The 23,414-nt window shown below is 53.6% G+C and overlaps 2 protein-coding genes across 12 annotated transcripts in view; both read left to right on the top strand.

Annotated features, from left to right (window-relative positions):
• Positions 1-11,489, top strand: part of LOC101007406 (SCO-spondin) — a 57,187-nt gene extending 45,698 nt beyond the window's left edge. The window contains exons 81-101 of the mRNA XM_031664955.1: positions 95-247; positions 323-369; positions 560-904; positions 1,216-1,383; positions 2,082-2,212; positions 2,454-2,578; positions 2,852-2,898; positions 3,158-3,436; positions 3,727-3,885; positions 4,037-4,153; positions 4,561-4,699; positions 4,836-5,038; positions 5,210-5,337; positions 5,439-5,581; positions 5,673-5,719; positions 6,655-6,872; positions 7,540-7,635; positions 7,810-7,870; positions 8,681-8,811; positions 10,307-10,457; positions 11,315-11,489. Of these exons, the coding sequence (XP_031520815.1) occupies positions 95-247; positions 323-369; positions 560-904; positions 1,216-1,383; positions 2,082-2,212; positions 2,454-2,578; positions 2,852-2,898; positions 3,158-3,436; positions 3,727-3,885; positions 4,037-4,153; positions 4,561-4,699; positions 4,836-5,038; positions 5,210-5,337; positions 5,439-5,581; positions 5,673-5,719; positions 6,655-6,872; positions 7,540-7,635; positions 7,810-7,870; positions 8,681-8,811; positions 10,307-10,457; positions 11,315-11,337 (2,911 nt within the window). The 3' untranslated portion in view covers positions 11,338-11,489. The remainder of the gene's footprint in view (positions 1-94; positions 248-322; positions 370-559; positions 905-1,215; positions 1,384-2,081; positions 2,213-2,453; positions 2,579-2,851; positions 2,899-3,157; positions 3,437-3,726; positions 3,886-4,036; positions 4,154-4,560; positions 4,700-4,835; positions 5,039-5,209; positions 5,338-5,438; positions 5,582-5,672; positions 5,720-6,654; positions 6,873-7,539; positions 7,636-7,809; positions 7,871-8,680; positions 8,812-10,306; positions 10,458-11,314) is intronic.
• A 4,476-nt stretch (positions 11,490-15,965) lies between these two features.
• The window catches only part of ZNF862 (zinc finger protein 862), a 45,180-nt gene continuing 37,731 nt past the window's right edge, over positions 15,966-23,414 (top strand). For 6 of the 11 annotated variants that reach the window (XR_004183087.1, XR_004183088.1, XR_004183086.1 and 3 more), the window contains exon 1: positions 15,969-16,475. Coding sequence is in view for 4 of the 11 variants with exons in the window: in XM_021936399.2 (XP_021792091.2) it covers positions 16,193-16,475 (283 nt within the window). In the remaining 7 variants the exon portion in view is untranslated. Of the gene's footprint in view, positions 16,476-18,377; positions 18,419-18,473; positions 22,861-23,414 lie in introns of those variants that run through there. The other 5 variants (XM_017957320.3, XM_021936397.2, XR_004183089.1 and 2 more) reach the window with 5 other exon arrangements.

The raw sequence follows: 23,414 nt of genomic DNA, 5'->3' as shown, positions 1-23,414 counted from the left end.
TGCCCACTCTGAGGTGTCCCATCAGGGTGTCTCACCAGAAGACAGACAAGTGATGAGGGGCCTGGGCCATCTCTCACCTCCTGGCCCCACCCAGGTCCTCCACGTCGGGCTCGTGGGCCCCAGAGTGTCGGGAGGAACAGTCCCAGAGCCAGCGCTGTCCTCAGCCCTTGTGCCCACCCCTGTGCCTGCAGGGCACTCACCCCCGCGCCCTGGGGGACAGCTGGCTGCACGGGGAGTGCCAGCAGTGGTGAGTGCAGGGCAGGGAGCGGGGCTGGAGCCGCCCTGCCGGAGAGCAGCGTCCTGAGTCCTGGCTCTTTCCCAGCTCCTGCACCCCGGAGGGTGTGATCTGCGAAGACACGGAGTGTGCAGGTCTGGGCTGCCTCCGGATCCCCACCTCAGCCATGCTTCTAGCCTCACACCTTGCCTGCCATGTGCTCTGGGTCTCATTTTCTCCCACCTTACTTAACTGCCACTCCCTGGGCCACCATGCAGGTCCCCACCCAGTCCTCTGGCCTTGGCTCCCTCCACCTCCTCTGACCTCACCTGTGCCCTCCCACAGTGCCTGAGGCCTGGACGCTGTGGTCCTCCTGGTCTGACTGCCCTGTCTCCTGTGGAGGTGGAAACCAGGTCCGAACCCGGGCCTGCAGGGCCGCAGCCCCTCACCATGGGAGCCCACCCTGCCTGGGCCCTGACACCCAGACCCAGCCTTGCGGGCAGCAGCCTTGCCCAGGGCTGCTGGAGGCCTGCTCCTGGGGCCCATGGGGGCCCTGTTCCCGCAGCTGTGGCCTGGGCCTGGCCTCTCGCTCTGGGTCCTGCCCCTGCCTGATAGCCAAGGCGGACCCCACCTGCAATGGCACCTTCCTCCACCTGGACACCCAGGGCTGCTACCCAGGGCCCTGCCCGGGTGAGTGTGCAGGGGAAGTGAAATCACCTCTCCACTTTTCCTACCTTGGGAGATTCAGAAAATAAATATTTTTCTAGTTCCCAGATGATCCCTTCAAATAAGCCTGCCCTGTCTGTGCCCCCATGTTTTGCTCAGTTCCTTTCATCTTCCCACCATCTCTTCCCTTGGGGCCCTCCTTGTGGGGTGAGAGGGCGTCCAGCCAGCCCAGCCTTTCAGGCCCCTCTTGCCTGTTTCCTGTGGAGGGTGTCAGCAGGGCTGGGGTGAGAGGGCAGGCAGGGGAGAGGGGGCTGACACACCCCTCTGGTCCCTAGAGGAGTGTGTGTGGAGCAGCTGGAGCAGCTGGACGCGCTGCTCTTGCCGGGTGCTGGTGCAGCAGCGCTACCGACACCAGGGCCCGGCGTCCCAAGGGGCCAGGGCAGGCGCCCCCTGCACGCGGCTGGATGGCCACTTCCGGCCTTGCCTTATCAGCAACTGTTCTGGTGAGGCTCCAGGAGCAAGAAAACAGGGAGCTGAGCAGGGCAGCAGCCACCAAGGGTCCCTGTTGGAACTCCCTGCTCCCCTCACAGCCAATGTAATGACCCCAAGACCTCAAAGCGGATGCCTGCACCTGTGCCTGCACCCATGCCTGCCCTCGAACCCAGCCACTCCCCTGTTCTCCCCAGATACTCCGTCACAGCTGCACCCCCAATCCCTCACCACAATTTGTCCACCCTGCAGTTGCCAGCCCGCCTGTGACTTTGGCCTGTGTAGCTGCCCTCTAGGAGGGTGTCTTACCTGCCTCCTGCTGCGGCTGCCCTCCTGCCCTCCATCTCTGCCCCTCTGTCTCCCATCTGCCAGTCTCTGGAGCACCTGCCAGGCCCTTCACTCCTGCCAGGCCCCTCACTCCTGCCAGGCCCCTCACTCCGGCAGCCCCCTCCTCAGCTGCCTCCTCCAGGCATCTTCCTGGCTCTCCAAGGCCCAACCCATCCTGATCTTCCCTGGAGGTGCCCACAGGAGCTGAGTGGGTGCCAGATGGGGAACACTGGTTTGTTCTGACATGCGGAGGGTGGGCATCTTGTACTCTTGCCAGGTGACCCCAAGGGGCCTCAGTGGAACCATGCAGCATGTTCTCTGGGCTTTGGGAGTGGTGTCTCTGGGCTGTTCCCCCACCAGCCTGCCTCTCCCGCATCTCCCCCAGAGGACAGCTGCACGCCTCCCTTTGAGTTCCATGCCTGCGGCTCCCCCTGTGCTGGGCTCTGTGCCACACACCTGAGCCATCAGCTCTGCCAGGACCTGCCGCCCTGCCAGCCGGGCTGCTACTGCCCCAAGGTGAGAGCTGGGAGCTGGGGCAACTCCCAAGAAAAAGGGGGTCCTCTGCCCACACTCCCACTCCTCCTCCTCTCTGTGATGTCCATGGTGACCCCACCTCCTTCAAACTCCTTGGAACTCGGTGCCTCCTCCCAGCTTGCCGTTCACTCGGCATCATACATCTGCACGTGCTGCAGGCAGGGCACAGTGCTGGGTGCTGGGATGACACGATGATCACTGTCCCGTCTCTCCTTCCACCCAGGGGCTGCTGGAGCAGGCTGGGGGCTGCATTCCCCCGGAGCAGTGTAACTGCTGGCATACCTCAGCAGCAGGAGCCAGGATAACCCTGGCCCCTGGGGACCGCCTGCAGCTGGGCTGTAAGGAGTGGTGAGTGATGGGGGAAGGAGTGGGGTGTAAGGAGTGGTGAGTGATGGGGGAAGGGAGACAGAGTGCTGGGGCCAGGGAATAGGGCAGGGAGGCCTGGGGGGCCCAGTCCAGCCTCAGGACACAGGACCATGAGATGCCAGAGTTTGCAGCTCCCTTATCTTGCCCCAAATGTGCCTAGGGCTCAGGTTACCCTTGCATGACCGGCCCCCCGCCCGGGAGGTCCTGGGCTGGGTCCTGCCTCCCTTAGTCTACCCTGACCACCCCCTCCCGCAGTGAATGCCGGCGTGGGGAGCTGCACTGCACCAGCCAGGGCTGTCAAGGTAACCCTGACCTATGGAGACAACTGTCCCCATTGCTTGGGACTGGGGGGCTTCTGGGATGCAGAACTTTCAGTGCTAAGACGGGGACAGTCCCAGGCAAACAGGGATGGTGGGTCACCCTACCCTGCACCCACACCACCCTCAGCCTTCCTGTTTCCAGCACTTCCTGGTCATGACCCTGAGCCCCGCCTGCCTGTCCCCGGGGTCTCTGGGCTGGGGGGCGGTCACTGGGAAGGGCACCCACACCCTGCCCTTCCAGGTCTTCTGCCTCTGAGTGAGTGGTCCGAGTGGTCGCCCTGTGGGCCCTGCCTGCCGCCCAGCGCCCTGGCCCCTGCCTCCAGAACTGCCCTAGAGGAGCGCTGGCTCCAGGACCCAACCAGCCTCTCTCCCACCTCGGCCCCGCTGCTGGCTTCAGAGCAGCACCGCCACCGGCTCTGTCTGGATCCTGCGACAGGGAGGCCCTGGACTGGCGCCCCTCACCTCTGCACTGCACCCCTCCGCCAGCAGCGCCTCTGCCCTGACCCTGGAGCCTGCCCTGGTAATGGGGAGAGGCAGAGGCCACAGGACAGGAGGGGCCTGGAGTGCGGGTTGGGGGAACCTTGTGGAAGGGGCTAGGCTATAGAGCGCATTGATCTGCTGCCCCTCCTGCTTGCCTCTAGGGCCTGCAGGATTTGAAGCTGGGGTGGGGTCCGGGCAGCAGCTAGAAAGAGGAGCTGGAGGGCCTAGAGGGCTTTAAGGCCAGCCGGAGCATTTGCAGCCACAAAGCTCAGGGCTTGAGGGGAAGGCTGGAGATGGGCCTGGGTACTGACTCCATTGTGCCTTCCCCAGACTCATGCCAGTGGAGTCTGTGGGGGCCATGGAGCCCCTGCCAGGTGCCCTGCAGTGGGGGGTTCAGGCTACGCTGGAGAGGGACAGAGGCCCCCACTGGAGGAGGCTGCCGGGGGCCATGGGCTCAGACAGAAAGCTGCAACAGAGGGCCCTGCCCAGGTAACTCCCATCCCCGCATCCAGAGGAGGGTCTGGGACAGGAACATCTGAGATCAAACCTGAGGGGAGAGTCGGCTCTACCCCAGAGCCGTGCAGTAGAAGCGGGGAGCCAAAAGTGTCCCCAACACGTACTCCCATCATCTGGTCCTCAGGTGAGAGCTGCGAGGCCCGAAACACTGTATTCACCCTCGACTGTGCCAACCAGTGCCCACGCAGCTGTGCCGACCTCTGGGACCGCGTTCAGTGTCTACAGGGACCCTGCCGCCCAGGTAGCCAGCAGGTCCCACCACCTGGCTGGGAGTTCCCGGAAAGCCTGGGCCTCCCCTGACTGCCTCCTGCTCCCAGAGAGTGTGTGATCTCGGGCAGGGGTGGGGGAAGTTCAGGCTGCTGGGTCATGAGTGGCGGGGCAGGAAAGTGGTCACTTTCAGCGGCCAGCTCTGAGTCCTGCAAGGAGTGAGCGTCACTCAGGGCCACTGTTCCATGTGGATGCTCAGGTGGCTGTCAGGGTTACTGGGTGGTGCCCACACAGGCTAGAGCAGCCCTTTCCTGTGCATGGGCAGTGGGAGGTACTGTGGAAACCAGGCTTTGGACTCGATCTGGTTGCCGGGGGAGGATCCACTGGGTAAGCCCTGCCTGAGCACCCAATCTTGTTCGGCCTCTTTACCCACATCCCTAGGCTGCCGCTGTCCCCCTGGCCAGCTGGTTCAGGATGGGCACTGTGTGCCGATCTCCTCTTGCCGCTGTGGCCTCCCTAGTGCCAGTGCCTCTTGGGAGCTGGCCCCGGCCCAGGTGGTACAGCTGGACTGCCAAAACTGGTATGGCTGCAGCCCCGCCAGGGCTAAGGGAGCTTTGGGTGGAAGCATGGGGCAGGTCAGCCTTCGTTGGCATTGCTGGGGAGCAAGGGTTATGTTCACCCTGACTGGAGCCCTTTGTGCTTACCCCTGTCCACAGCACCTGTGTCAACGGGTCCCTGGTGTGCCCACACCAGGAGTGTCCAGTCCTTGGGCCTTGGTCGGCCTGGAGCAGTTGCTCGGCCCCCTGTGGTGGGGGCACTATGGAGCGACATCGGAGCTGCGAGGGAGGTCCTGGGATGGCACCATGCCAGGCCCAGGACACGGAGCAACGGCAGGAGTGTAACCTGCAGCCCTGCCCTGGTGAGTGCCCTGGGCGGCAGGTGACTGACCCCTCCATTGCTGCCGAGCCCAGGCCCTGCCCCAGCCGTGGGGGGTAGGTGTGGGGAGAGGAGGTCGGACTCAGGGCAGGCCCCTCCCTGGGACTGGAGTTGCTGGGTCCCTCCCATCTCCCTATCTGTGTGCACCCCACAGAGTGCCCCCCTGGCCAGGTGCTTAGCGCCTGTGCCACCTCATGCCCGCACCTCTGCTGGCATCTGCAGCCTGGTGCCATCTGTGTGCAGGAGCCCTGCCAGCCTGGCTGTGGCTGCCCTGGAGGGCAGGTGGGTATTGGGTGCTGTGTCCTGACTCCCTGTGGGGGAAGCCGGCAGGTGGGGAGGGAAGAGGCGGTGGTCTGAGTGTCACTGAACCTGCCTCGCTGCAGCTGCTGCACAATGGCACGTGCATGCCTCCCGCTGCCTGCCCCTGCACCCAGCATTCTCTGCCCTGGGGCCTCACCCTGACCCTGGAAGAGCAGGCCCAGGAGCTGCCCCCAGGGACTGTGCTCACCCGGAACTGCACCCGCTGGTGAGGGCCTGACCCTGGGGTGGGGAGCAGGGATGAGGAAGGGTGGGGAGGAGGGCATGGGAGGCATCTGAGTGTGCTTCTGTCTTCCCAGTGTCTGCCATGGTGGAGCCTTCAGCTGTTCCCTTATTGACTGTCAGGGTGAGATGTGGCCGTCCACGCCCTCTGCACCTCCAAAGTCAAGGCCCGACTGGCACTGAGGAGGAGAGGAGGGCCCTGCTCACAGCCTAGACAGAGCTTCAAGAAGCCCTCCCCTGTCTGTCCACACTGACCTCTCTCTAACCGGAGACCCAGCACCCCCTGCCCAGGGCTCCCTGGGGTACTCAGTGTGGTCTGCCCCACTGTGAGCATCTCTCAGCACACGGTGCACACAGAGCCAGGGCTCCCTGGGGTACTCAGTGTGGTCTGCCCCACTTGTGGAGCATTCCCTAGCACACGGTGTACACAGAGCCAGGGCTCCCTGGGTACTCAGTGTGGTCTGCCCCACTTGTGGAGCATTCCCTAGCACACGGTGTACACAGAGCCAGGGCTGTGAGTGACGCCAGGAAGTGGAAGGTTCTTTCCCTGCCAGTGAGGAAACTGAGGTCTGGAGGGGTGAGCAGAAATGGGGCCTGGCCTGGCAGCCCCTGGGCAGTAGCATTTGCCCTGTGCAGTGCAGTGTTGCCCCAGTCTGATCAAGACCAAGGGCCCACCCACCGTCTGCCGCGCTGGGCTCTGTGAATGCAGACGCAGCATGGCCAGCCTCCAGGCAGACCACCCCCCAGAACAGGCAGAGACGGGACAGTCTCCAGGCCTCTGACAAGCAGGCAGCACCCCACAGGGTGAGACGTCAGTGCCGAGAATAGAGGCTGGGTGGACAGGATTGGTCAGGGAGGCTTTTCTGAAGGAGGTGAGACCTGGCCTGGGTCCAGCTAGTGTTTGAGTGGGTGGATAAGAAAGATCAGGAGGTGTGGTTGGAGGCTACTGCGGCTGAGAAGGCAGGACGGGGATACGAGGGTGCTCAGCTTGGGAGGGGCGGAATCGAGGCTGGATCTAGGGCTGACTGGAAAGGTGGGTTGGATGGTCTTCCCTGGCAGAGTGCCCCCCTGGAGAAATGTGGCAGCAGGTGGCCCCGGGGGAGCTGGGGCTCTGCGAGCAGACATGCCAGGAAATGAATGCCACAGAGACCCGGAGTAACTGCAGTTCGGCTCGAGCCTCGGGCTGTGTGTGCCAGCCTGGGCACTTCCGCAGCCAGGCAGGCCCCTGCGTCCCCGAAGACCTCTGCGAGTGCTGGCACCTCGGGCATCCCCACCTGGTGAGACACAGAACCCCCTCTGCTACCACCCACCCATTCCTGACCTCAAGCCTCCCCATCTGTCTGTAACTCCACTGGCTCCTCCCCCTGCTCCAGGCCCTGCAGCAGCCAGCAGGGCTCCCCTCTCCCCTTGGACTGTCTCTGGCCCCAACAATTCATCTCCCTCCTGGGTCTCTTGTTGCCCGACTCCATCCAAGCCCAGTGCCCCAGCTAGGCACTCACAGTCTGGGCTTGGGGATCAGGAATACTATTATAGAAAAGTCTACAAGTTGGAGCTGGGAACGGTGGCTCACGCTTGTAATCCCAGCACTTTGGGAGGCCAGGGTAGGCGGATCATGAGGTCAAGAGATCAAGACCATTCTGGCCAACATGGTAAAACCCCATCTCTACTAAAAATACAAAAATTAGCTGGGAGTTGTATATTCCCAGCTGTCATCCCAGCTACTCCGGAGGCTGAGGCAGGAGAATCACTTGAACTGGGGAGGTGGAGCTTGCAGTGAGCTGAGATTACGCCACTGCACTCCAGCCTGGCAACAGAGCGAGACTCTGTCTCAAAAATAAATAAATAAATAAATAAATAAATAAATAAATAAATAAATAAATAAATAGAGAGAGAAAGCTACAAGTTGGCAGAGACCAAGAGGAGGCTCTCCCCTACTCTCCCCAGCCTGGATCTGAATGGCAGGAGGCCTGTGAGAGCTGCCTCTGCCTCAGTGGGAGGCCTGTCTGCACCCAGCGCTGCTCCCCGCTCACCTGTGCTCAGGTACTCCCTGCATCCCTGCTACTCTCCGGGGTGGCTCCCCCCTCACCTGTGCTCAGGTAGCCCCTGCAGCCCAACTACCCTCCTGGTTCCTCAGGCTCCTTCCTGGGACCCTCCTCTGGGGAGGGCGGGCCGGACTCTAGGTGTCAGGACCACCTTGGTGCTCTCTCTCTGCAGGGCGAGGAGATGGTGCTGGAGCCAGGGAGCTGCTGTCCCTCTTGCCGCAGGAAGGCTCCGGGTATGGAGGGAACCTGGGCACATTGGGGGGTGCCTCTCCCTGGTCTAGACCCTTCTCCTCTGCCGCCCCACACCTGGCCTTTTCAGCCTGGCAGGTGCCTGCCTGCTGCCTGCCTCCCCCAGGCCGACCCGCCATGGGGATTTGAGGAGTGAAGACCCCAGCACATATCACAGTGCCTGGCTGCCCCACCCGGCGTGTTCCCCTCAGACCCAGGCCCTGCCCCTCTTCCCACAGTCCCCTCAGTCACCTCCTCCTCCTGTGCCCTGTCCCTCCCACAGTCCCCTCGTCACCTCCTCCTCCTGTGCTCTGTCCCCCCTAAGTCCCCTCAGTCACCTCCTCCTCCTCTGCCCTCCCCCAAAGTCCCCTCAGTCACCTCCTCCTTCTGTGCCCTCCCCCACAATCCCCTCTGCCACCTCCTCCTCCTGTGCCTTCCCCCACAGTCCCCTCAGTCCCCTCATCCTCCTGTGCCTCCCCTTACAGTCCCCCAGTCACCTCCTCCCCCACAGTCCCCTCAGTCCCCTCCACCTCCTGTGCCTCCCCAACACAGTCCCCTCAGTCCCCTCTTCCTCCTGTGCCCTCCCCACAGTTCCCTCATTCCCCTCCTCCTCCTGTGCCCTCCCCACAGTCCCCTCCCCTCCTCCTCCTGTGTCCTACCACAGTCCCCTCTGTCACCTTCTCCTCCTATGCCCTCCACACAGTCCCCTCAGTCACCTCCACCTTCTGTGCCAACCCCCCCCCACAGTCCGGTCAGTCACCTCCGCCTCCTGTGCCCTGCCCCCACCTCCTGCCACTCAATGCCCCTCCCCACAGAGGAGCAGTTGCCCTCCTGCCAGCTCCTCACGGAGCTTCGAAACTTCACCAAAGGGACCTGCTACCTGGACAAGGTAGAAGTGAGCTACTGCAGTGGGTACTGCCCGTCCAGCACCCATGTCATGCCAGAGGTGAGCCACGGACCTGCCGTCCAGGCCAGGGGAGTTGCATTGGCCAGTGGCTGCCGAGGGCTGCGCTGAGCCTGGGACCTGGGCACAGCCAGAGGCCACGAGGCATAAGGTGCTTCTCATGGAGATAACAGTGGAGTCAGGGAGGCGGATGGTCGGAGCTTTCCCCAAGGCAGTGGTGTGCACCTGCGGGTTGGCCCAGAGATTTTACTAGGTGCCTGACCCCCTCCCACAAAGGTCTTCTGTGGCCCCACACCATTCCCAGAGTGTGCCCGCTGTGCCCCTCAAGGCAATGAGCCAGCAGTCCAGCAAAGAAAGGCATGGAGGAGCTAAGCTAACCTCTGAAATTAGAACTCATCACACGGTGCATGAGAGCATGAGGGCTCTGCCGGAACGCCCTTTCTACAGAGAGGATCACCGCACACGTTTCCCACAAGCTGTCCGAGCCAGGCTGGCTCTGAGTCTTGGGCAGGGCTCCACTCTGCGTTTGCCCTCTGTGGACCCAGAAGCCCTGATCCTTCTTAGGATCATCCGAGGGGCTCTGTGCCCACCCTGAGTCCCCTCAGCCTGAGCCTGATGAGCTGTGACCTGAGCTGCCTCCTGCCAGGGTCCTCTCTCCAGCTCCACTCCCACTACCGCCTGCCCCTGGGCCCACCTCGCAGTGCTCTGCGGCCGTCCCTCCCACCTCAGTCCACCTGGTTTACCTCATCCTGGAAGACAAGGATGCTTTTCTACCTGGTCCCCAAAGACACAGCCCCTTAACCCTCAGCCACTCTGCGGCTCCCCCAGCTGCATCCTGGACCTCCTGGAAATACCTTCCCAAATCACTTTTGGAATTTTTTTCACACTTTTAGAATTTTTAAAACATAGAGTGAGAAAAGAGAGAGAGTAATTAAGAGATGCTTTTTTTTTTTTTTTTTTTCCTGAGGGAAGAAATTGATAGTGGGATAGAAATTGGAGGGATAATTTTTTGCTGAATAACCTCTGGCAGTTTTTGAACCTGGCATTGTACGAATGTACTACCCATTTCAAAGCAAAATTATAAATAGAATTATACATAAAATTAAATGATATGTTCATAGGACTCTGATAGAGGTGCTTTAACCACAGTGCACAGGGATCTGCTTTGGAGAACTCACTTTGCATTTGGGACCAGAACTATGCAGTTAGAACTGACTTATTTGTAGTTTCATATATAAGTCTCTGTCCCACTAGACTCAGCCCCTTGCGGTAGGAGTATGTCTTTCCCCCTGCAGCCAGGAGGCACTGATGGGCACGTTAAAAGGATTCGTTTAACCTGTAGGTTGTTGGACATTCAGACAGTGGGGGTGAAGGAGGTGGGCTTCTTGCAAAAGGGGCTTAGCAGTGGCCCAGCCACCCTGCTCAGTGAAGAGGGTGTGCTCTGGCCCTCCTGCCATCCCACCCCGCCTAAAATGGGAAAGGCCACGAGGGGAGGAAACTCCATTTGGCCCTAGTTCACCCACTCCCTCTCGCCCAGGAGCCATACCTGCAGAGCCAGTGTGACTGCTGCAGCTACCGTCTAGACCCGGAGAGCCCTGTGCGGATCCTGAACCTGCGCTGTCTGGGTGGCCACACAGAGCCCGTGGTGCTGCCAGTCATCCACAGCTGCCAGTGCAGCTCCTGCCAGGGTGGGTCTGGGCAGGGCTCCGGGCAGGGAAGGGATGGGGAAGGAGCCTAGGCAAGGACCCAGTGTTGTGAACTAGACCCAGGAACACACACATAGCTCCTCGTTCCATCATTCTTCGTTGAGTTCTTCTAGTCCATGTTTTTCCTTCTTCCCAGTGTTCTTGTTCATTTCATCTCCTATCATGTGTAAGTGTGGGTGTCTGGAGTAACTGTACCTTGTTCAAACCCCAGCTCATCTGTTTCCTTGCTCAGCCTCCCTGACCTCATCTTTTTTTTAATTTGAGAAGGGGGTCTCACTCTGTCACCCAGGCTGGAGTGCAGTTGCGTGGTCTCGGCTCACTGCAGCCTGGAACTCCTGGGCTCAAGTGATCCTTTCGCCTCAGCCTCCTGAGTAGCTGGGACCACAGGTCACAGGTGTGAGCCACCATGCCTGGCTAATTTTTCTTTGTAGAGACAGGGTTTCACCACGTTGCCCAGGCTGATCTTGAATTCCTGGGCTCAAGTGATCCACCTGCCTTGGCCTCCAAAAGTGCTGGGGTTACAGGCAGGAGCCACTGCGGCCAGCCCCCTGACCTCATCTTTTAAGCAGGGCTAACACTGCTATGCAGGCTTGTTGGGTGGACCTGGTGAAGGCATGCATGTGAAGTGGCTGGCAGGTGCCTAGTTCTGTTAAGTACCTGCCATATGATAACCTGAGGTCCCACTGTGTGGCAGGTGAGGGGGAAACAGGTGGGAGGCACCAATGCCGCCTGGGTGGAGCACAGTAGAAGGCCTGGTGTTGGCTCTGGGCTTTCTCCTGGCACCAGCCTGACAAGTCTGCTTCTCTTACTAACCCATCTCCCCCTCATGTGTCCCCTAGGAGGTGACTTCTCAAAGCACTAACAGGCTCCGCTGGTTGAGTCTACAGCCGTCCCTCTTGTGATCATAGGACTCAGCAGCACTGACCATGTCCTCCCACACTCTCCCACCTGCCCCCAACTGGGGGTCCATGACTTGGCATTAGCATGTTCCAAATAAAGTGACACTGGCAACAAGTCACTGTGCAGCGTCTCTATCCTGGGGCTCAGAGGGAGGAGGGAGGGTGGGCCTGAGTCCTGGCCTGGACCCATGTGAGGACTTTGTCTCCTGGAGACCTCTGCACATCTGCTATGGACTCAAGATGGCATTCCCCATGACTGGTGAACCTGGACAAATCATTCCCATATCTGAGCCTCAGTTCCATCTGTAGCAGGACAGGGTTGAATGGAGCCTGAAGACCTCCCGTATTAGACGTCACCAGTGTCCCAGGTCATATTCCTCCACCCAGTGTGATTTCAGCTGTGGAGGACAGTCTGCTACATGTGGGCTGATGTCTGCTTCTCCCTCTCCTTTTTACAACCTCCTTTTTTACAACACCACTCTGCCCACCTCCCAGTTGCTTTCCTTGTTTTATTCACCCCAAAGTCCTATCCTACCCTGTAAAGCCAGAGATAGCAGCTAGCTAGAAGCCACACTATTGAGCTAAGTATTGGGGACAAAAATTGAAAGAGGCCCCCTGTGCTGCAAGAGACTAGCTCATCCTGTTGCATGTCCCCATGGTCTCCATTCCTCTTCAGGAGACCAAGCCTCCCCATTTGTCCCTCGACACCACCACCTCTCATGACATCCCTCTTGTAAATCCCAGTCTCTCCTGATCCGCCCCCACACTGCCTCTCCCTCCCAGATACCCACTGGGGTCTCTGAGACTCCGCATCTGTTTTCCGTAGACTCTGCTCCATCATCCCCATCTCCAAAGGCTTCTTCCACCATCATGTCATGACTGACACTAGCTTGCCCATCCCTTGAAGCCTTTACCTGGAAGCTGAGACTTCATCACCCCTCCAGGCCAGGAAAAGAGATACTTGTCTTCTGTGATGTTCATGTTTATTGTTTCTGTTGGGCCAGTTCTCCCTGTTCCTCCTGCAAAGAGCCCTCTTCCTGGGTTGTCTGAGCCACTCTGTAGTGACACCACCCTCCCTGACTCCCAACTGCCACCCTGGTCACTCCCTATCATCCATAGAAGAATTTAACTCATAGCCCAGCATTCCTTTCCACCAATTTTCAGTGTCCATGTGGATACTCTACTCAAAATTCTGGTCTCACATTCTTTGCCTGCTCACCTACAATGACCTTCTTCCCTCTGTCTTGGGAATCCACTCCCACGACTAGACCATTTTCAAAACCTCGCAGGTATTTACTTACTAATCATGACTTCCCATCCCTCCAGCTGACTTGCTCTAGTACTCCACTGCTATAATTTATGACTGCTTTTGTGATTTCAATTTCATTGACCCCACCACTTTCTCACTTTTTCATTAGCCTCCTATCTTCCCTCATGACACAGCTTAGATTAATGGTCTATATAGTGATTCTCAACATCAACTGCACATTAGAAGCACATGACATGAGGAGCTCTTTAAAAATATCAATGCCAGCTGGGCATGGTGGCTCACGCCTGTAATCCTAGCACTTTGGGAGGCAGGTGGATCACTTGAGCCCAGAAGTTTGAGGCCAGCCTGGGCAACATAGTGAGATCCCAGCCCTACAAAAAGTTAAAAAAAACAACTAGCCAGGTGTGGTGGCACACTCCTGTAGTCCTAGCTACTCGGAAGGGTGAGGTGGGAGGATCCCTTAAGCCCGGGAGGTCAAGACTGCAGTGAGCCAAGATCACGCAGCAGCACTCCAGTCTGGGTGACAGAGTGAGACCCTGTCTCTTAAAAAAAAAAAAAAAAAATTAAACAAATTAAAAAAATAAGTGCCCATACTCCATCGAAGGCCTATTAAATCAGGATGTTTGAAAGGTCCATGGGCGACTCCAATGTGCAGCTGGAATTGGGAATCACTTTCCTACCATTATGATTACGCCAGTGCAAGTACTGTTCACTCCCTTGCTTTTCTGTGCCTCCTTCATACCCACCTGGCATGGCCGGGCGCGGTGGCTCATGCCTGTTATCCCAACACTTTGGGAGGCTGAGGTGGGCGGATCATGAGGTCAGGAGATCGAGACCATCTTGGCTAACACGGTGAAACCCCATCTCTACTAAAAATACAAAAAACTAGCCGGGCGTGGTGGCGGGCACCTGTAGTCCCAGCTACTCGGGAGGCTGAGGCAGGAGAATGGCGTGAACCCGGGAGGCGGAGCTTGCAGTGAGCCGAGATCGCGCCACTGCACTCCAGCCTGGGCAACAAAGCAAGACTCCGTCTCAAAAAAAAAAAAAAAAAAAAAAACCCACCTGGCAATACTCCAAGCCAGGATGAAGTCAAATATCTGCCCAGCTTTCTGTTTCTAAACAGAATTTCACAGCTAGGCTTTTCTTAACCTTAAATTTGTGATCATAAACTTCAAATTGGCCTCTAATTCAAGGTTTGAGGTAAGCTCTATTTCCCATTCTCCAAGATGACTTGGTATACCTTCTATTCCCCCACTTCATTTTCATGAGATGATCTTGTCTCAAAAAGACATCATTGGATGGAAATTCCGTCAGTAAATCTACAAACAAATGTACATCTACTCCATCTTCTTCTTCCCTCCTGGCATAATCAAGTGTTCCTACACGGGCCAGACACAGTGGTTCACGCCTGTAATCCCAGCACTTTGGGAGGCCAGTGCAGGTGAATCACTTGAGGTCAGGAGTTCAAGACCAGCCTGGCCAACATGGTGAAATCCTATCTCTACTGAAAATACAGAAATTAGCAGGGTGTGGTGGTGCATGCCTGTAGTCCCAGCTACTCAGGAGGCTGACGCAGGGGAATTGTTTGAACCTGGGAGGCGGAGGTTGCAGTGAGCCAAGATTGTGCCACTGCACTCCAACCTGGGCGACAGAGCGAGACTCTGTCTCAAAAAAAAAAAAAAAAAAAAGAAGTGTTCCTATCCCTAGGAAGAGTCCTTGATACTCTGTTCCTAGACCCTCCTGCTTTGTCAAGGACTTGGGTCCTTGCACTATCCCCCTTTGAATCATCAGTTTCCTTCCTATCAACACAGAAACAAGATTTTGTGTCTCATATCTTAGTCCCACTGCTTTGATTCCCCATTTCCCCCTAGATACTGCTCCATTTTTCTTGGGAAAATGGAAAACCTTTTATGGAAAAACGTGTCAAAAGAATGATTTACCCTAGCTGTCCTCCAGTTTTTTAACCCCCAAAAGAGAATCTGTTATAAAGACATGGATAACTCATGGGTAAAAATATAGCTCTTCAAGGTAGTGATATAGCCGAGGTGGGGAGTGGCAGGCCACTTGGAATCCATAGAGTCCTCACTGTCTGCCTTCTCCTCCACATTTCTTGTGTCTCATTCTTCTTTTTCAGTAATGCAGACTCCCCTACACTCCTCGAACAGAGTTTAGGTCTATTGTACCTTGGCCAGGAGAGCAGAGTTGGATAATGGAAAATGCTTACTTGAAGTCTGTGTAACATGGCGAAACTCTGTCTCTACTAAAAATACAAAAAACTTAGTTGGCCATTGTCTTAATCTGTGTGTGCTGCTATAACAAAATCCCTGAAACTAGGTAATTTATAAATTATGGATACTTATTTCTTATGGTTCTGGAGGCTGGGAAATCCAAGATCAAAGCACCAGTAGTGTAGTGTCTGTGTCTGGTGAGAGCCTGGTCTCTGCTTCCAGGAGGGCACCTTGTTGCTGTGTCCTTACATGGCAAAAGGCAGAGGGGCACAAGGGCAAAGGGCCTAGCTAGTTCCCCCAGCATGCATGTGGTCACTAACACCTTCATGAAGGCACATCCCTGCCCTGGCCCCCTAAAAGTCTTTTTTTTTTTTTTTTTTTTTTTGAGACATGGTCTTGCTCTGTCACCCAGGCTGGAGTGCAGAAGCGCCATCCTGGCTCACTGCAGCCTCGGCCACCCAGGCTCAAGTGATACTTCCACCTCACAAGATTATTTTATTTTATTTTTATAGAGATGGGATCTCTCACTATGTTGCACAGGCTGGTCTCAAACTACTGGGCTCAAGTGATCCTCTTGTCTCAGCCTCCCAAAGAGTTGGGATTAGAGGTGTAAGCCACCACACTCAGACAAAACTTCTTACAAGGACACTAATCCCACCATAAGGGCCTTACCCTCACGACTTCATATAAACTTCCCAAACGCCCTATCTCCTGGGAGAGGAACACCAGTCAGTCCATTGCACCTCCCTTATCTGGCAGACCCCCACCTCTTGCTTTAATTCTGCTCAGGCATCACTTCCTCAGGAAATCCTTGACTAAGCACCTCATATCCCCCACCGCTTCACTCTAAGGTGACAAGGCGGGCTTTAATTCATGTTTTGTGCTTACCTCTTTCATGGCACTTGTCTCTGTTTTGTAATTATCTGTTTCCGGTCTGATTCCCTAACAGGTCGTGAGTCCCTTGAAGGCAAGGCCTTTGTCTCATTCAACTGTGTTCTCCCAAACCCTAGAACACGGCCTGACCCGTGGTAGGCAACCAATGATACTTTTTGAGTGAATAGAACAAAAAGTATTGCCCTCCTTAATAAAAGAAAACCTAGAACCTTCAAGGTTGACATTGGCCTTCGCGTAGCCCAATCACAGCGCTTTGCCCTTGCTGCAAGGACTAAAGGACGCCACGCGGCCGTTGCCTAGTAACTATCGCCGGAGGGAGGCGGGGAGGGCCGCAAGCGCGCCGCCGGCGTCCAATCAGGGCATGCATTCCGGGAGCCAATAGCAGCTTCGAGAGCCGCTCACCTAGAGCCGACTACACTTCCCGTCATGCCCCGCCGCCCGGGGCTGGGCAGTGGCCGTAAAGCTGTTCGCTCGGTACGATGCGAGTCCCAGCTCAGCGCCTATCCTGGGTCCACGGGCGCTACCGCCCCCCGACGCGAGAGAGCGAAGTTCTCGGGCCGCGCTCCCTCCCTGCCTGGGTGCCCTCCCTCTCCGGGAGCCTGGGTCCCCGGGGCGGTCGCGGCGGCTGCATCCTCAGGCCAGGCCGCGGGGGGAGGGGGCGGCACGGGCCTCCGAAAGCGGGGCCATGGAGCCCAGAGAGTCGGGGAAGGTAGGACTGGAAGGCCCGGGGGCCGCCCGCTCCCTCCCGAGGATCCCTGAGCCGGGCTCGGGCGAGGCGGGGCGGCTCGGGCGGAGGCCCCGCAGATGAGCCAGGCTTGCAGGGAAGGACTCGCCGACCCGTCCTCTGTTCCCGCACTTCGGCGGCTGACCCCGGGAGGGTGGCGGAGAGGAGCGGACGCGCCCGTTCGGTGTTCGCGCATCCTCCCGGAGCTGGCGAGTGGCCGCTGGGTCTATGCTGGGTTGGGTGACCCCCGAGTGTAGCGATGCGAAGGTGCTTCCTGTTTCGCCCACCACCTTCGGCATTTTGAAGAGGCCGGGCTAAGGCTTGGAGTCTGGATCGGACGCCAGTGGGAGCCGCAGGGTGGGACGCTTGAGGGCTTGGCCCTGCCTAGATCCTGCTTCCCAAGAAAGGGCTGAAAGGAGAGGGCATCTGGCATGCTTTTTGCCACTTCTGTTTCTAGGTTATGTACTTCATGGAATATCTGGGCATTGCTTAGAAACCTGTGTCATAAATTGGCATTGGGCAAGAGGCTTTGAGTTGGAAGAAAAGGTGGAAAGAAAGTGCTTGGGGGTGGAGTTCAGGGATTTGACGGGATTGCCAGGGCTTCCAGGCCGTGTCAGCAAAGACTAGTGTGGTTGTGGGCACATTAACTTGGAGACAGTGGCAGCCTCTTGGGACTAACATCTTTCTGGATGTTGTTTGCTGCCAGTTCTGGAGGATTGTTTCTTATTTGGCACAGAGGAGAATTCTCTCAACAAACGTTTTCCACTGTTTATTGAGTCCCTTAAAAAAATTGTCCGTTTAATAAACATTTGTGATCTGTGATTTGAATTGAACGAGATGCTGGAAGTACGAGGATAAATAGGAAATGATCACCTTTCTCAAGGAGCTCCCCTGCAGTTTTCACTTCAATAACTTGGACACGCCTGGAAGGGTTGTCCCACACCAGAAGAGAGAAAAGGATAATGAGGTTCTTTTGATGCTGTAGTTTTTCCTGGGAAGACTAGGAAGGACTCTGAATTTCAAAAGAGGTGATTTCTCGCATGAGCATCTCTTCCATCCTCCCTTCCCTCCACAAGCTGCAGTGATGCATTTTCCAGACACGGCACCTACAGAGTACAGGGTCCAAGACAATAAAGCTCAACAAAACCCAAGAAAAGCTGGAGCTTATGGGCCTTACCCTTTAGAAATATCCCCGGATTGATTTAGATTGAACCTGAATTTGAATAAAGAGGAGCAAAATGTAGGGGGAAGAAGGATTATAAAATATTAGGATTGATATTGGAATCAGTGATTTGAGGTTGATTTCCAAGCTATTCTGTTTAGTGGTAGGCTTTCTTAGCCTTTAATGGGAGAAGAGAGAAATACGGTCATGCGCTGTAGAGCAAGGTTTCCATCAACACGGCTGTCACGTACATTCCCTGTGACTACAGTGGGGCTGAGAAATTCCTATCACCTGGTGACATCTTCATGATCCCGACCCTGTGTAGGCTTAGGCTAATGTGTGTGTTTGTGTCTTAGTTTTTAACAAAACTTAAAAAGTAAAAAAAAAAAAAAAAAAAATTTAAAATAGAAAACCTCATGGAATATAAAGAAAAATACCTTTTGTTGACGGAATGGTTTGCTAGAAAATAAATAAAAATACAAAGATATTTAAAGAGAAATATTGTACAGATGTACAATGTGTGTTAAGCTAAGTGTTATTACAGGAGTCGAAAGTTTAAAAAATTAAGTTTATAAAACAATTAAAATAAGCTAGGGTTCATTTATTGAAGAAAGAAAAATTTTTAATAAATTTGGTGTAGCCTTAGTGTGCAGTGTTTATAAAGTCTACAGAAGTGTTCAGTCATATCCTAGGCCTTCACATTCACTCACTCACCCACCCACCCACCCACCCAGAGCAACTTCCAGTTCTGCAAGCTCCATTCATGGTAAGTGCCCAATACAGATGTACCCTTTTTTTTTTGTCTTTTCTACCGTATTTTTACCTTTTCTATGTTTAGATACGCAAATACGTACCAGGTGTTACAGTTGCCTACAGTTTTCAGTACAGTAACATACTGTGCAGGATTGTAGCCTAAGGGCAAAAGGGTATACCATATAGCCTAGATGTGTAGTAGGCTGTACCATGTAGGTTTGTGTAAGTACACTCTGTGATGTTCCACAATGACAGAATTGCCTAAGGACACATTTCCCAGAACTTATCCCCGTTGTTAAGCAATGCATGATTGTACAAACATTTTGGAAGGTAGAGGAGAAACCTGATTCCTTTTCTGGTCCAACCACTAAGTGAAACCTCAGAGACTGGAAATTTCACCCTTGATTCTAATCTTTATTTTAAGGTATCTCAGAAAGATGCTCGCCCTTCCCAAATACAGTTGTTTTCTAATATGGGAAATGAGAACTTCATACAAGAGTGAAATAAAGTAATTACAAAACCAACTGGCAGTGTAAGATGTATTGCAAATGAATGACAAGGAATAGCGGTGCTGTTCTACAGCTCCACTCTGAACAGCATTTTTATGGCTCGGAACTGGGAGACTACCTTGTGAGACAGTGATTTGGTCTATTACTAGACTCTTGGGTGCTGTTTTGTGGTCTTTATTAACTAAAAGCCATCTGAGGCCATTGGATTGATATCCCACATTGAGTGTAGGACATCTTGCCTGTCACTGGCAGAATAATGGATACGGGTCAGACTTTTCCCCACCATGCTCTATCCCATGATCCTGTTTTATTTTCTTCCCAACCCTTATCACTCAACAAAATTCTCATGTTTATTTATTTATTTACATATTTGTTGACTGTTACATCCCCGGCTAGAACAGTGGAGCAGCTCCTGGCATTTAATAGGGTCTCATTCAATAGGAATGCTTATAAAATAGCATCACTACAGGAGCCCTTTTGCTGCAAGGTGTGGGTGCTCTGAAGAACACTGCGGCCCGCCCCCTCATGTGCCTCCTGGGAGACTGTGCTGTTGATGCCCCCAAAGAGAAGTCTATATGTGTACTTGTTTCTGTATGTATTTGTTGCCTCAATGTTTCTGTTTCCTGGCCCTCTCTTATCTTTCCTGTACAAGTGACTGATACTCCTTTCTCATTTTTTTCTGAACATGGTTCTATTATTGCACCTGCATCTTAGTTGTCTGTCACCTCCTGATAGATTTTAATCTCATATCTTTGAATTACCATGCACCAAGCACATAGAAACACTTAAGTAATAAATGTGTGTTGAATGAAAAAAATGAATTAAGTGCCTATAAAATACTTTCCATATAACATGGTTGTGGGGAGAAGGGTGGTGTTGATGAAGGAAGTTTTAAAATCAACCAAGCAGCATAGATTGCCTTAACACTGGACTCTAGGGGAGATACAAAGCCTTCCTTGCTCAGGAGAAGGATAAATGCGTGGGCCAGGTGGTTAGGAAATCCTTCTTGAAAGAGAACGTGAATCGCAACTTTATGGGTGGGTGGATTCTAAGTCAGTGGGAGGAAGTGGGCAGTCAGGATCTAAAGATTGGGAGTGTAGAGAGAGGAAAGGTGCGAGATAAGCTGGGTGATTGCAGTGATATGAGTCTGGCTGGAGGAGACGTTCTGAGTTAGGCAATGCACAGAGCTGAAGTTAGAAAGTGGGTTAGATTCAGACTGAGGGGGCTTTGGTGCTAGACTGAGAATTCAGACAGCTTTACCCTGTAGAGTGGGAACCGCTAAAATAAAACATCGGGAGATATTCTTTGCATTACACATAGATGAGGAACTCCTCTTGTTCATGCAGATTTGTGTTTTCTTTACATTGCAGTCACCTAGAATCAGAAGGCTCTTGCTATAATATTGTTTAAGAGAGGTACCAGGTGTTAGTGTTATCACTCTTGCTGGGAAGACGCTATTGTCCAAATGGACAGTCCTAGCCATGCTCCTTCTCAGGTGGAGCTAACGTGATGGTTCCTTGGTCCTTATTATGCTCACCTGTGCATGCCCGGGAAGGATGGGCATGAAGAGGGACCCCGGCTGTCCTGAGTCACAAGTATTTTAACCTGCCCCAATCTGGACAGGCTGCCCTTCAGTCCTGGGATACAGCAGTCATCCTGAATCTGCCTTCAGCCTAATCTTGGGGATCTCTTCAATGCTTCCCCACATTGTCTGTCCCTAGGCTGTATCTCATGGAGATTCCTTTCCTGTGTGACCACTTTCTTTTAGTGGAGCCTGTCTTCCAGTCGGTTTTTGGAAATATTTCATTTTGCTTTGGAAGACACTCTACAGCAAATAGTTATTTAAATGTACACATTTGGCAGTACAATTCCATTTTTGTTTTTAAAACTGTTCATACATATTCATAGACTAAAGACTGGGAGGTTATATATAAAATGTTAACAGGTTCTCAGGAAAGAAGGGTAATGAAAAGTAATTCTTTTTCAATAAAGGGAATGTGTGTGATCTTAATACATTTTTTTCTGCTTATTTCTATTGTCCAAATTTTTTGCAGTCACCATAAGAAAAATCTATTATGATAGTGACCAGTAAGAATGATCTGTGTCATTTTCCTCAAGAAATGTCTACTGTCGAGGTTAAAATCGATATTTCACCTATTTTTAAATGGCATGCTGCTATTCCCAATGTTATTTTTCTTTGGACTGAGAAATTTGTTTTTTGTTGATAATTTGATTGATTTACTTCTTTTTAAAATTTCTTTAGGTAATGTTTTCATGGCACAAAACTTAAAATGATAAAACATTTCTACTTTTTCTGTTGATTTCTTTTATAACACTTTGTTGTGTGGCTGCAGTACCTTACCTCTTTGAGACTGGATGATAGGTTGTTTTTTTTTAAGTTTTTTTCTCCATGCCTCCCTTACATTTTCTTAGCAATCCCGCCGCCACCCCAACACCTCCCATCTGTTTTGGTCTCTACAGTCCCTGTTAGATCCTTTCCCCAAGTGTCTGGTAGTCCAGTCTGCTGACATTTAGCAGTGGAAGACCAAAACTCTAATAACTCTGTGCTTGTGAGAGGGAGGACGGGCTTATCAGCTGGAGCCTCGTGTCAAGAACCTGGCGAGGCATTTGTTGGGGCACAGCCCTCCCCTAGTTCTCATTCCATTGGGCTGCCTGCCTGCCCTCCTGTGCTAGAGGTTTCCCGTGCTGGAAGATACCAAGCTTTTGAGGATGCAGAGTGTACCTTGGGTGGTTCTCCGCTTTGCCTGCTGCCAGGCGAGGATTTGATTTTCTTGGATCTGCTGAGTGACTGCTTTTTCATCTGCTTCTCGGTTTCCAAGAGCATATTGCGGTCGTCTCCTTGTTGTGCCCCCTGTTATAGTGGGGGTTTTGTTTGGGGGATGGGCTTTTAAATTAACAGGGAATAAACCAAATTAAATGGGCTTGTTTAATCTGCCGTCTTAATCTGGAACTCCTCCAAGCACTTTCTGAACTCCCTGCCCCACAGAGCCCCTTTACAAGCCACACGGGATGTAGATCTCAGCCCCAAAGCATTGCCTGTTTTCATCATTCACAGACATAGTTCTAAATGACTTTCAGCTATTTCTAGAAATCGGACACATCTTCCTAAGTGAAGGTTTACCATGTTTAAGGTTCCATGAAAGAATGTGCCCTAAGTTGTTGCCCAGCCCCTGGCTGAGAAGGAACGGGCCTGTGGGAGGCGGGTGAAGAGCACGCAGGGAGGGGACGGAGAAGCTCCTAAGCCAGCTCCTTCATGGGTCAGTTTTGTTTCAGCGCATGGCACTTCCCGGAAGAAACGAGTCTCGTTCTCACTATGATCTGTACCCAGGTGGGGAGATATGGGGTGTGGGCCTTGCATGTAAATTGACAACACCCCTTCCCATGCAGGGTACCCTCAGGTGGTCAGGAACACTTTTGGAAGATAAATCTAAGGAAGAGGGTGGTACTTAGCAGCTGTCATTTTCCTTTCAGGCTCCTGTGACGTTTGATGACATCACCGTGTACTTACTCCAGGAGGAATGGGTGCTGCTGAGCCAGCAACAGAAGGAGCTCTGTGGTTCCGACAAGCTGGTGGCACCACTGGGTATGGGTGCCCATCCACATCCCTGCCACCATCAATCTAGATCAGCATTCCCAACCTCATCTGCGTCAGGAACACCGGAGAGAGTTTTCTGGAATCCAAGCATTTGTCTAGGCATCTTTATACCACCTATCTGCTCGATCCCGTATCTACCTTAATTGCATGCAAATTCACACATCACCGTTTCTCTTCTCCCCATAAAATGGTCAAGAGAAGTGGGGCAATCTGGCAGGCCTGGGCTAGACTCCTGGCTCTGTCTCCTGGTGCCTCAGAATGCCCCAAGGGGCCAGGAGGGAAACTCGGAAGCTAGGCCTGTGGATCTGTGGAGCCCGTAGGACGCTGGAGGTAGGAAGCAGTGGTGGCAAGAGCATCACATTTGCAATGTGGAAATCTGATCTCAATCCCAGCTCTCCACTGGATACTTGAGTGCCTTTGGCCTTTTTAAGCCTGAATTTCTATCTTAGGGTTATTGTAGAGATTTAGTGAGATAAAACAGTTTAAGAGTTTGCACAAGTGTATTTTTCATCTCGTCTATTTTTTGAATGCTCTTTCCTTTGATTCTTTGGGTAGACTTTCTGTGCCAAGGACAGAGTTGGTTGGTTGTATTTCAACATGTGTGTACAGATATGCACTGTTGACTGATTGCAAGTTGACGACTGTCTACCATGCTTTTCTTATTTCGTCTTGGCTGCTGTGTAAGGCATAGTAGAAGCCACAATCTCAGCATTTTGTGGGTGGAAGGACTGCAGCTGGGTTGAGTCTTCCTGTGCCAGCTAAAAGAGTTTGAAAACCACTGATTCTTCCAAACCAGAAGTTGCAAAGTAGCAGCTCATGGGCCAGATACGGCTCACTGCTTGGAGTTTTGATTTGCTTTGTTTTTTGACTTTTGTTTCTTTTGT

This window comes from Papio anubis, chromosome 4, assembly GCF_008728515.1.
Source record: "Papio anubis isolate 15944 chromosome 4, Panubis1.0, whole genome shotgun sequence".
In the NCBI taxonomy this organism is placed as follows: domain Eukaryota; kingdom Metazoa; phylum Chordata; class Mammalia; order Primates; family Cercopithecidae; genus Papio; species Papio anubis.
The sequence above is the reverse complement of the archived record's forward strand: the minus strand, read 5'-3'. Positions and strand labels throughout refer to the sequence as shown.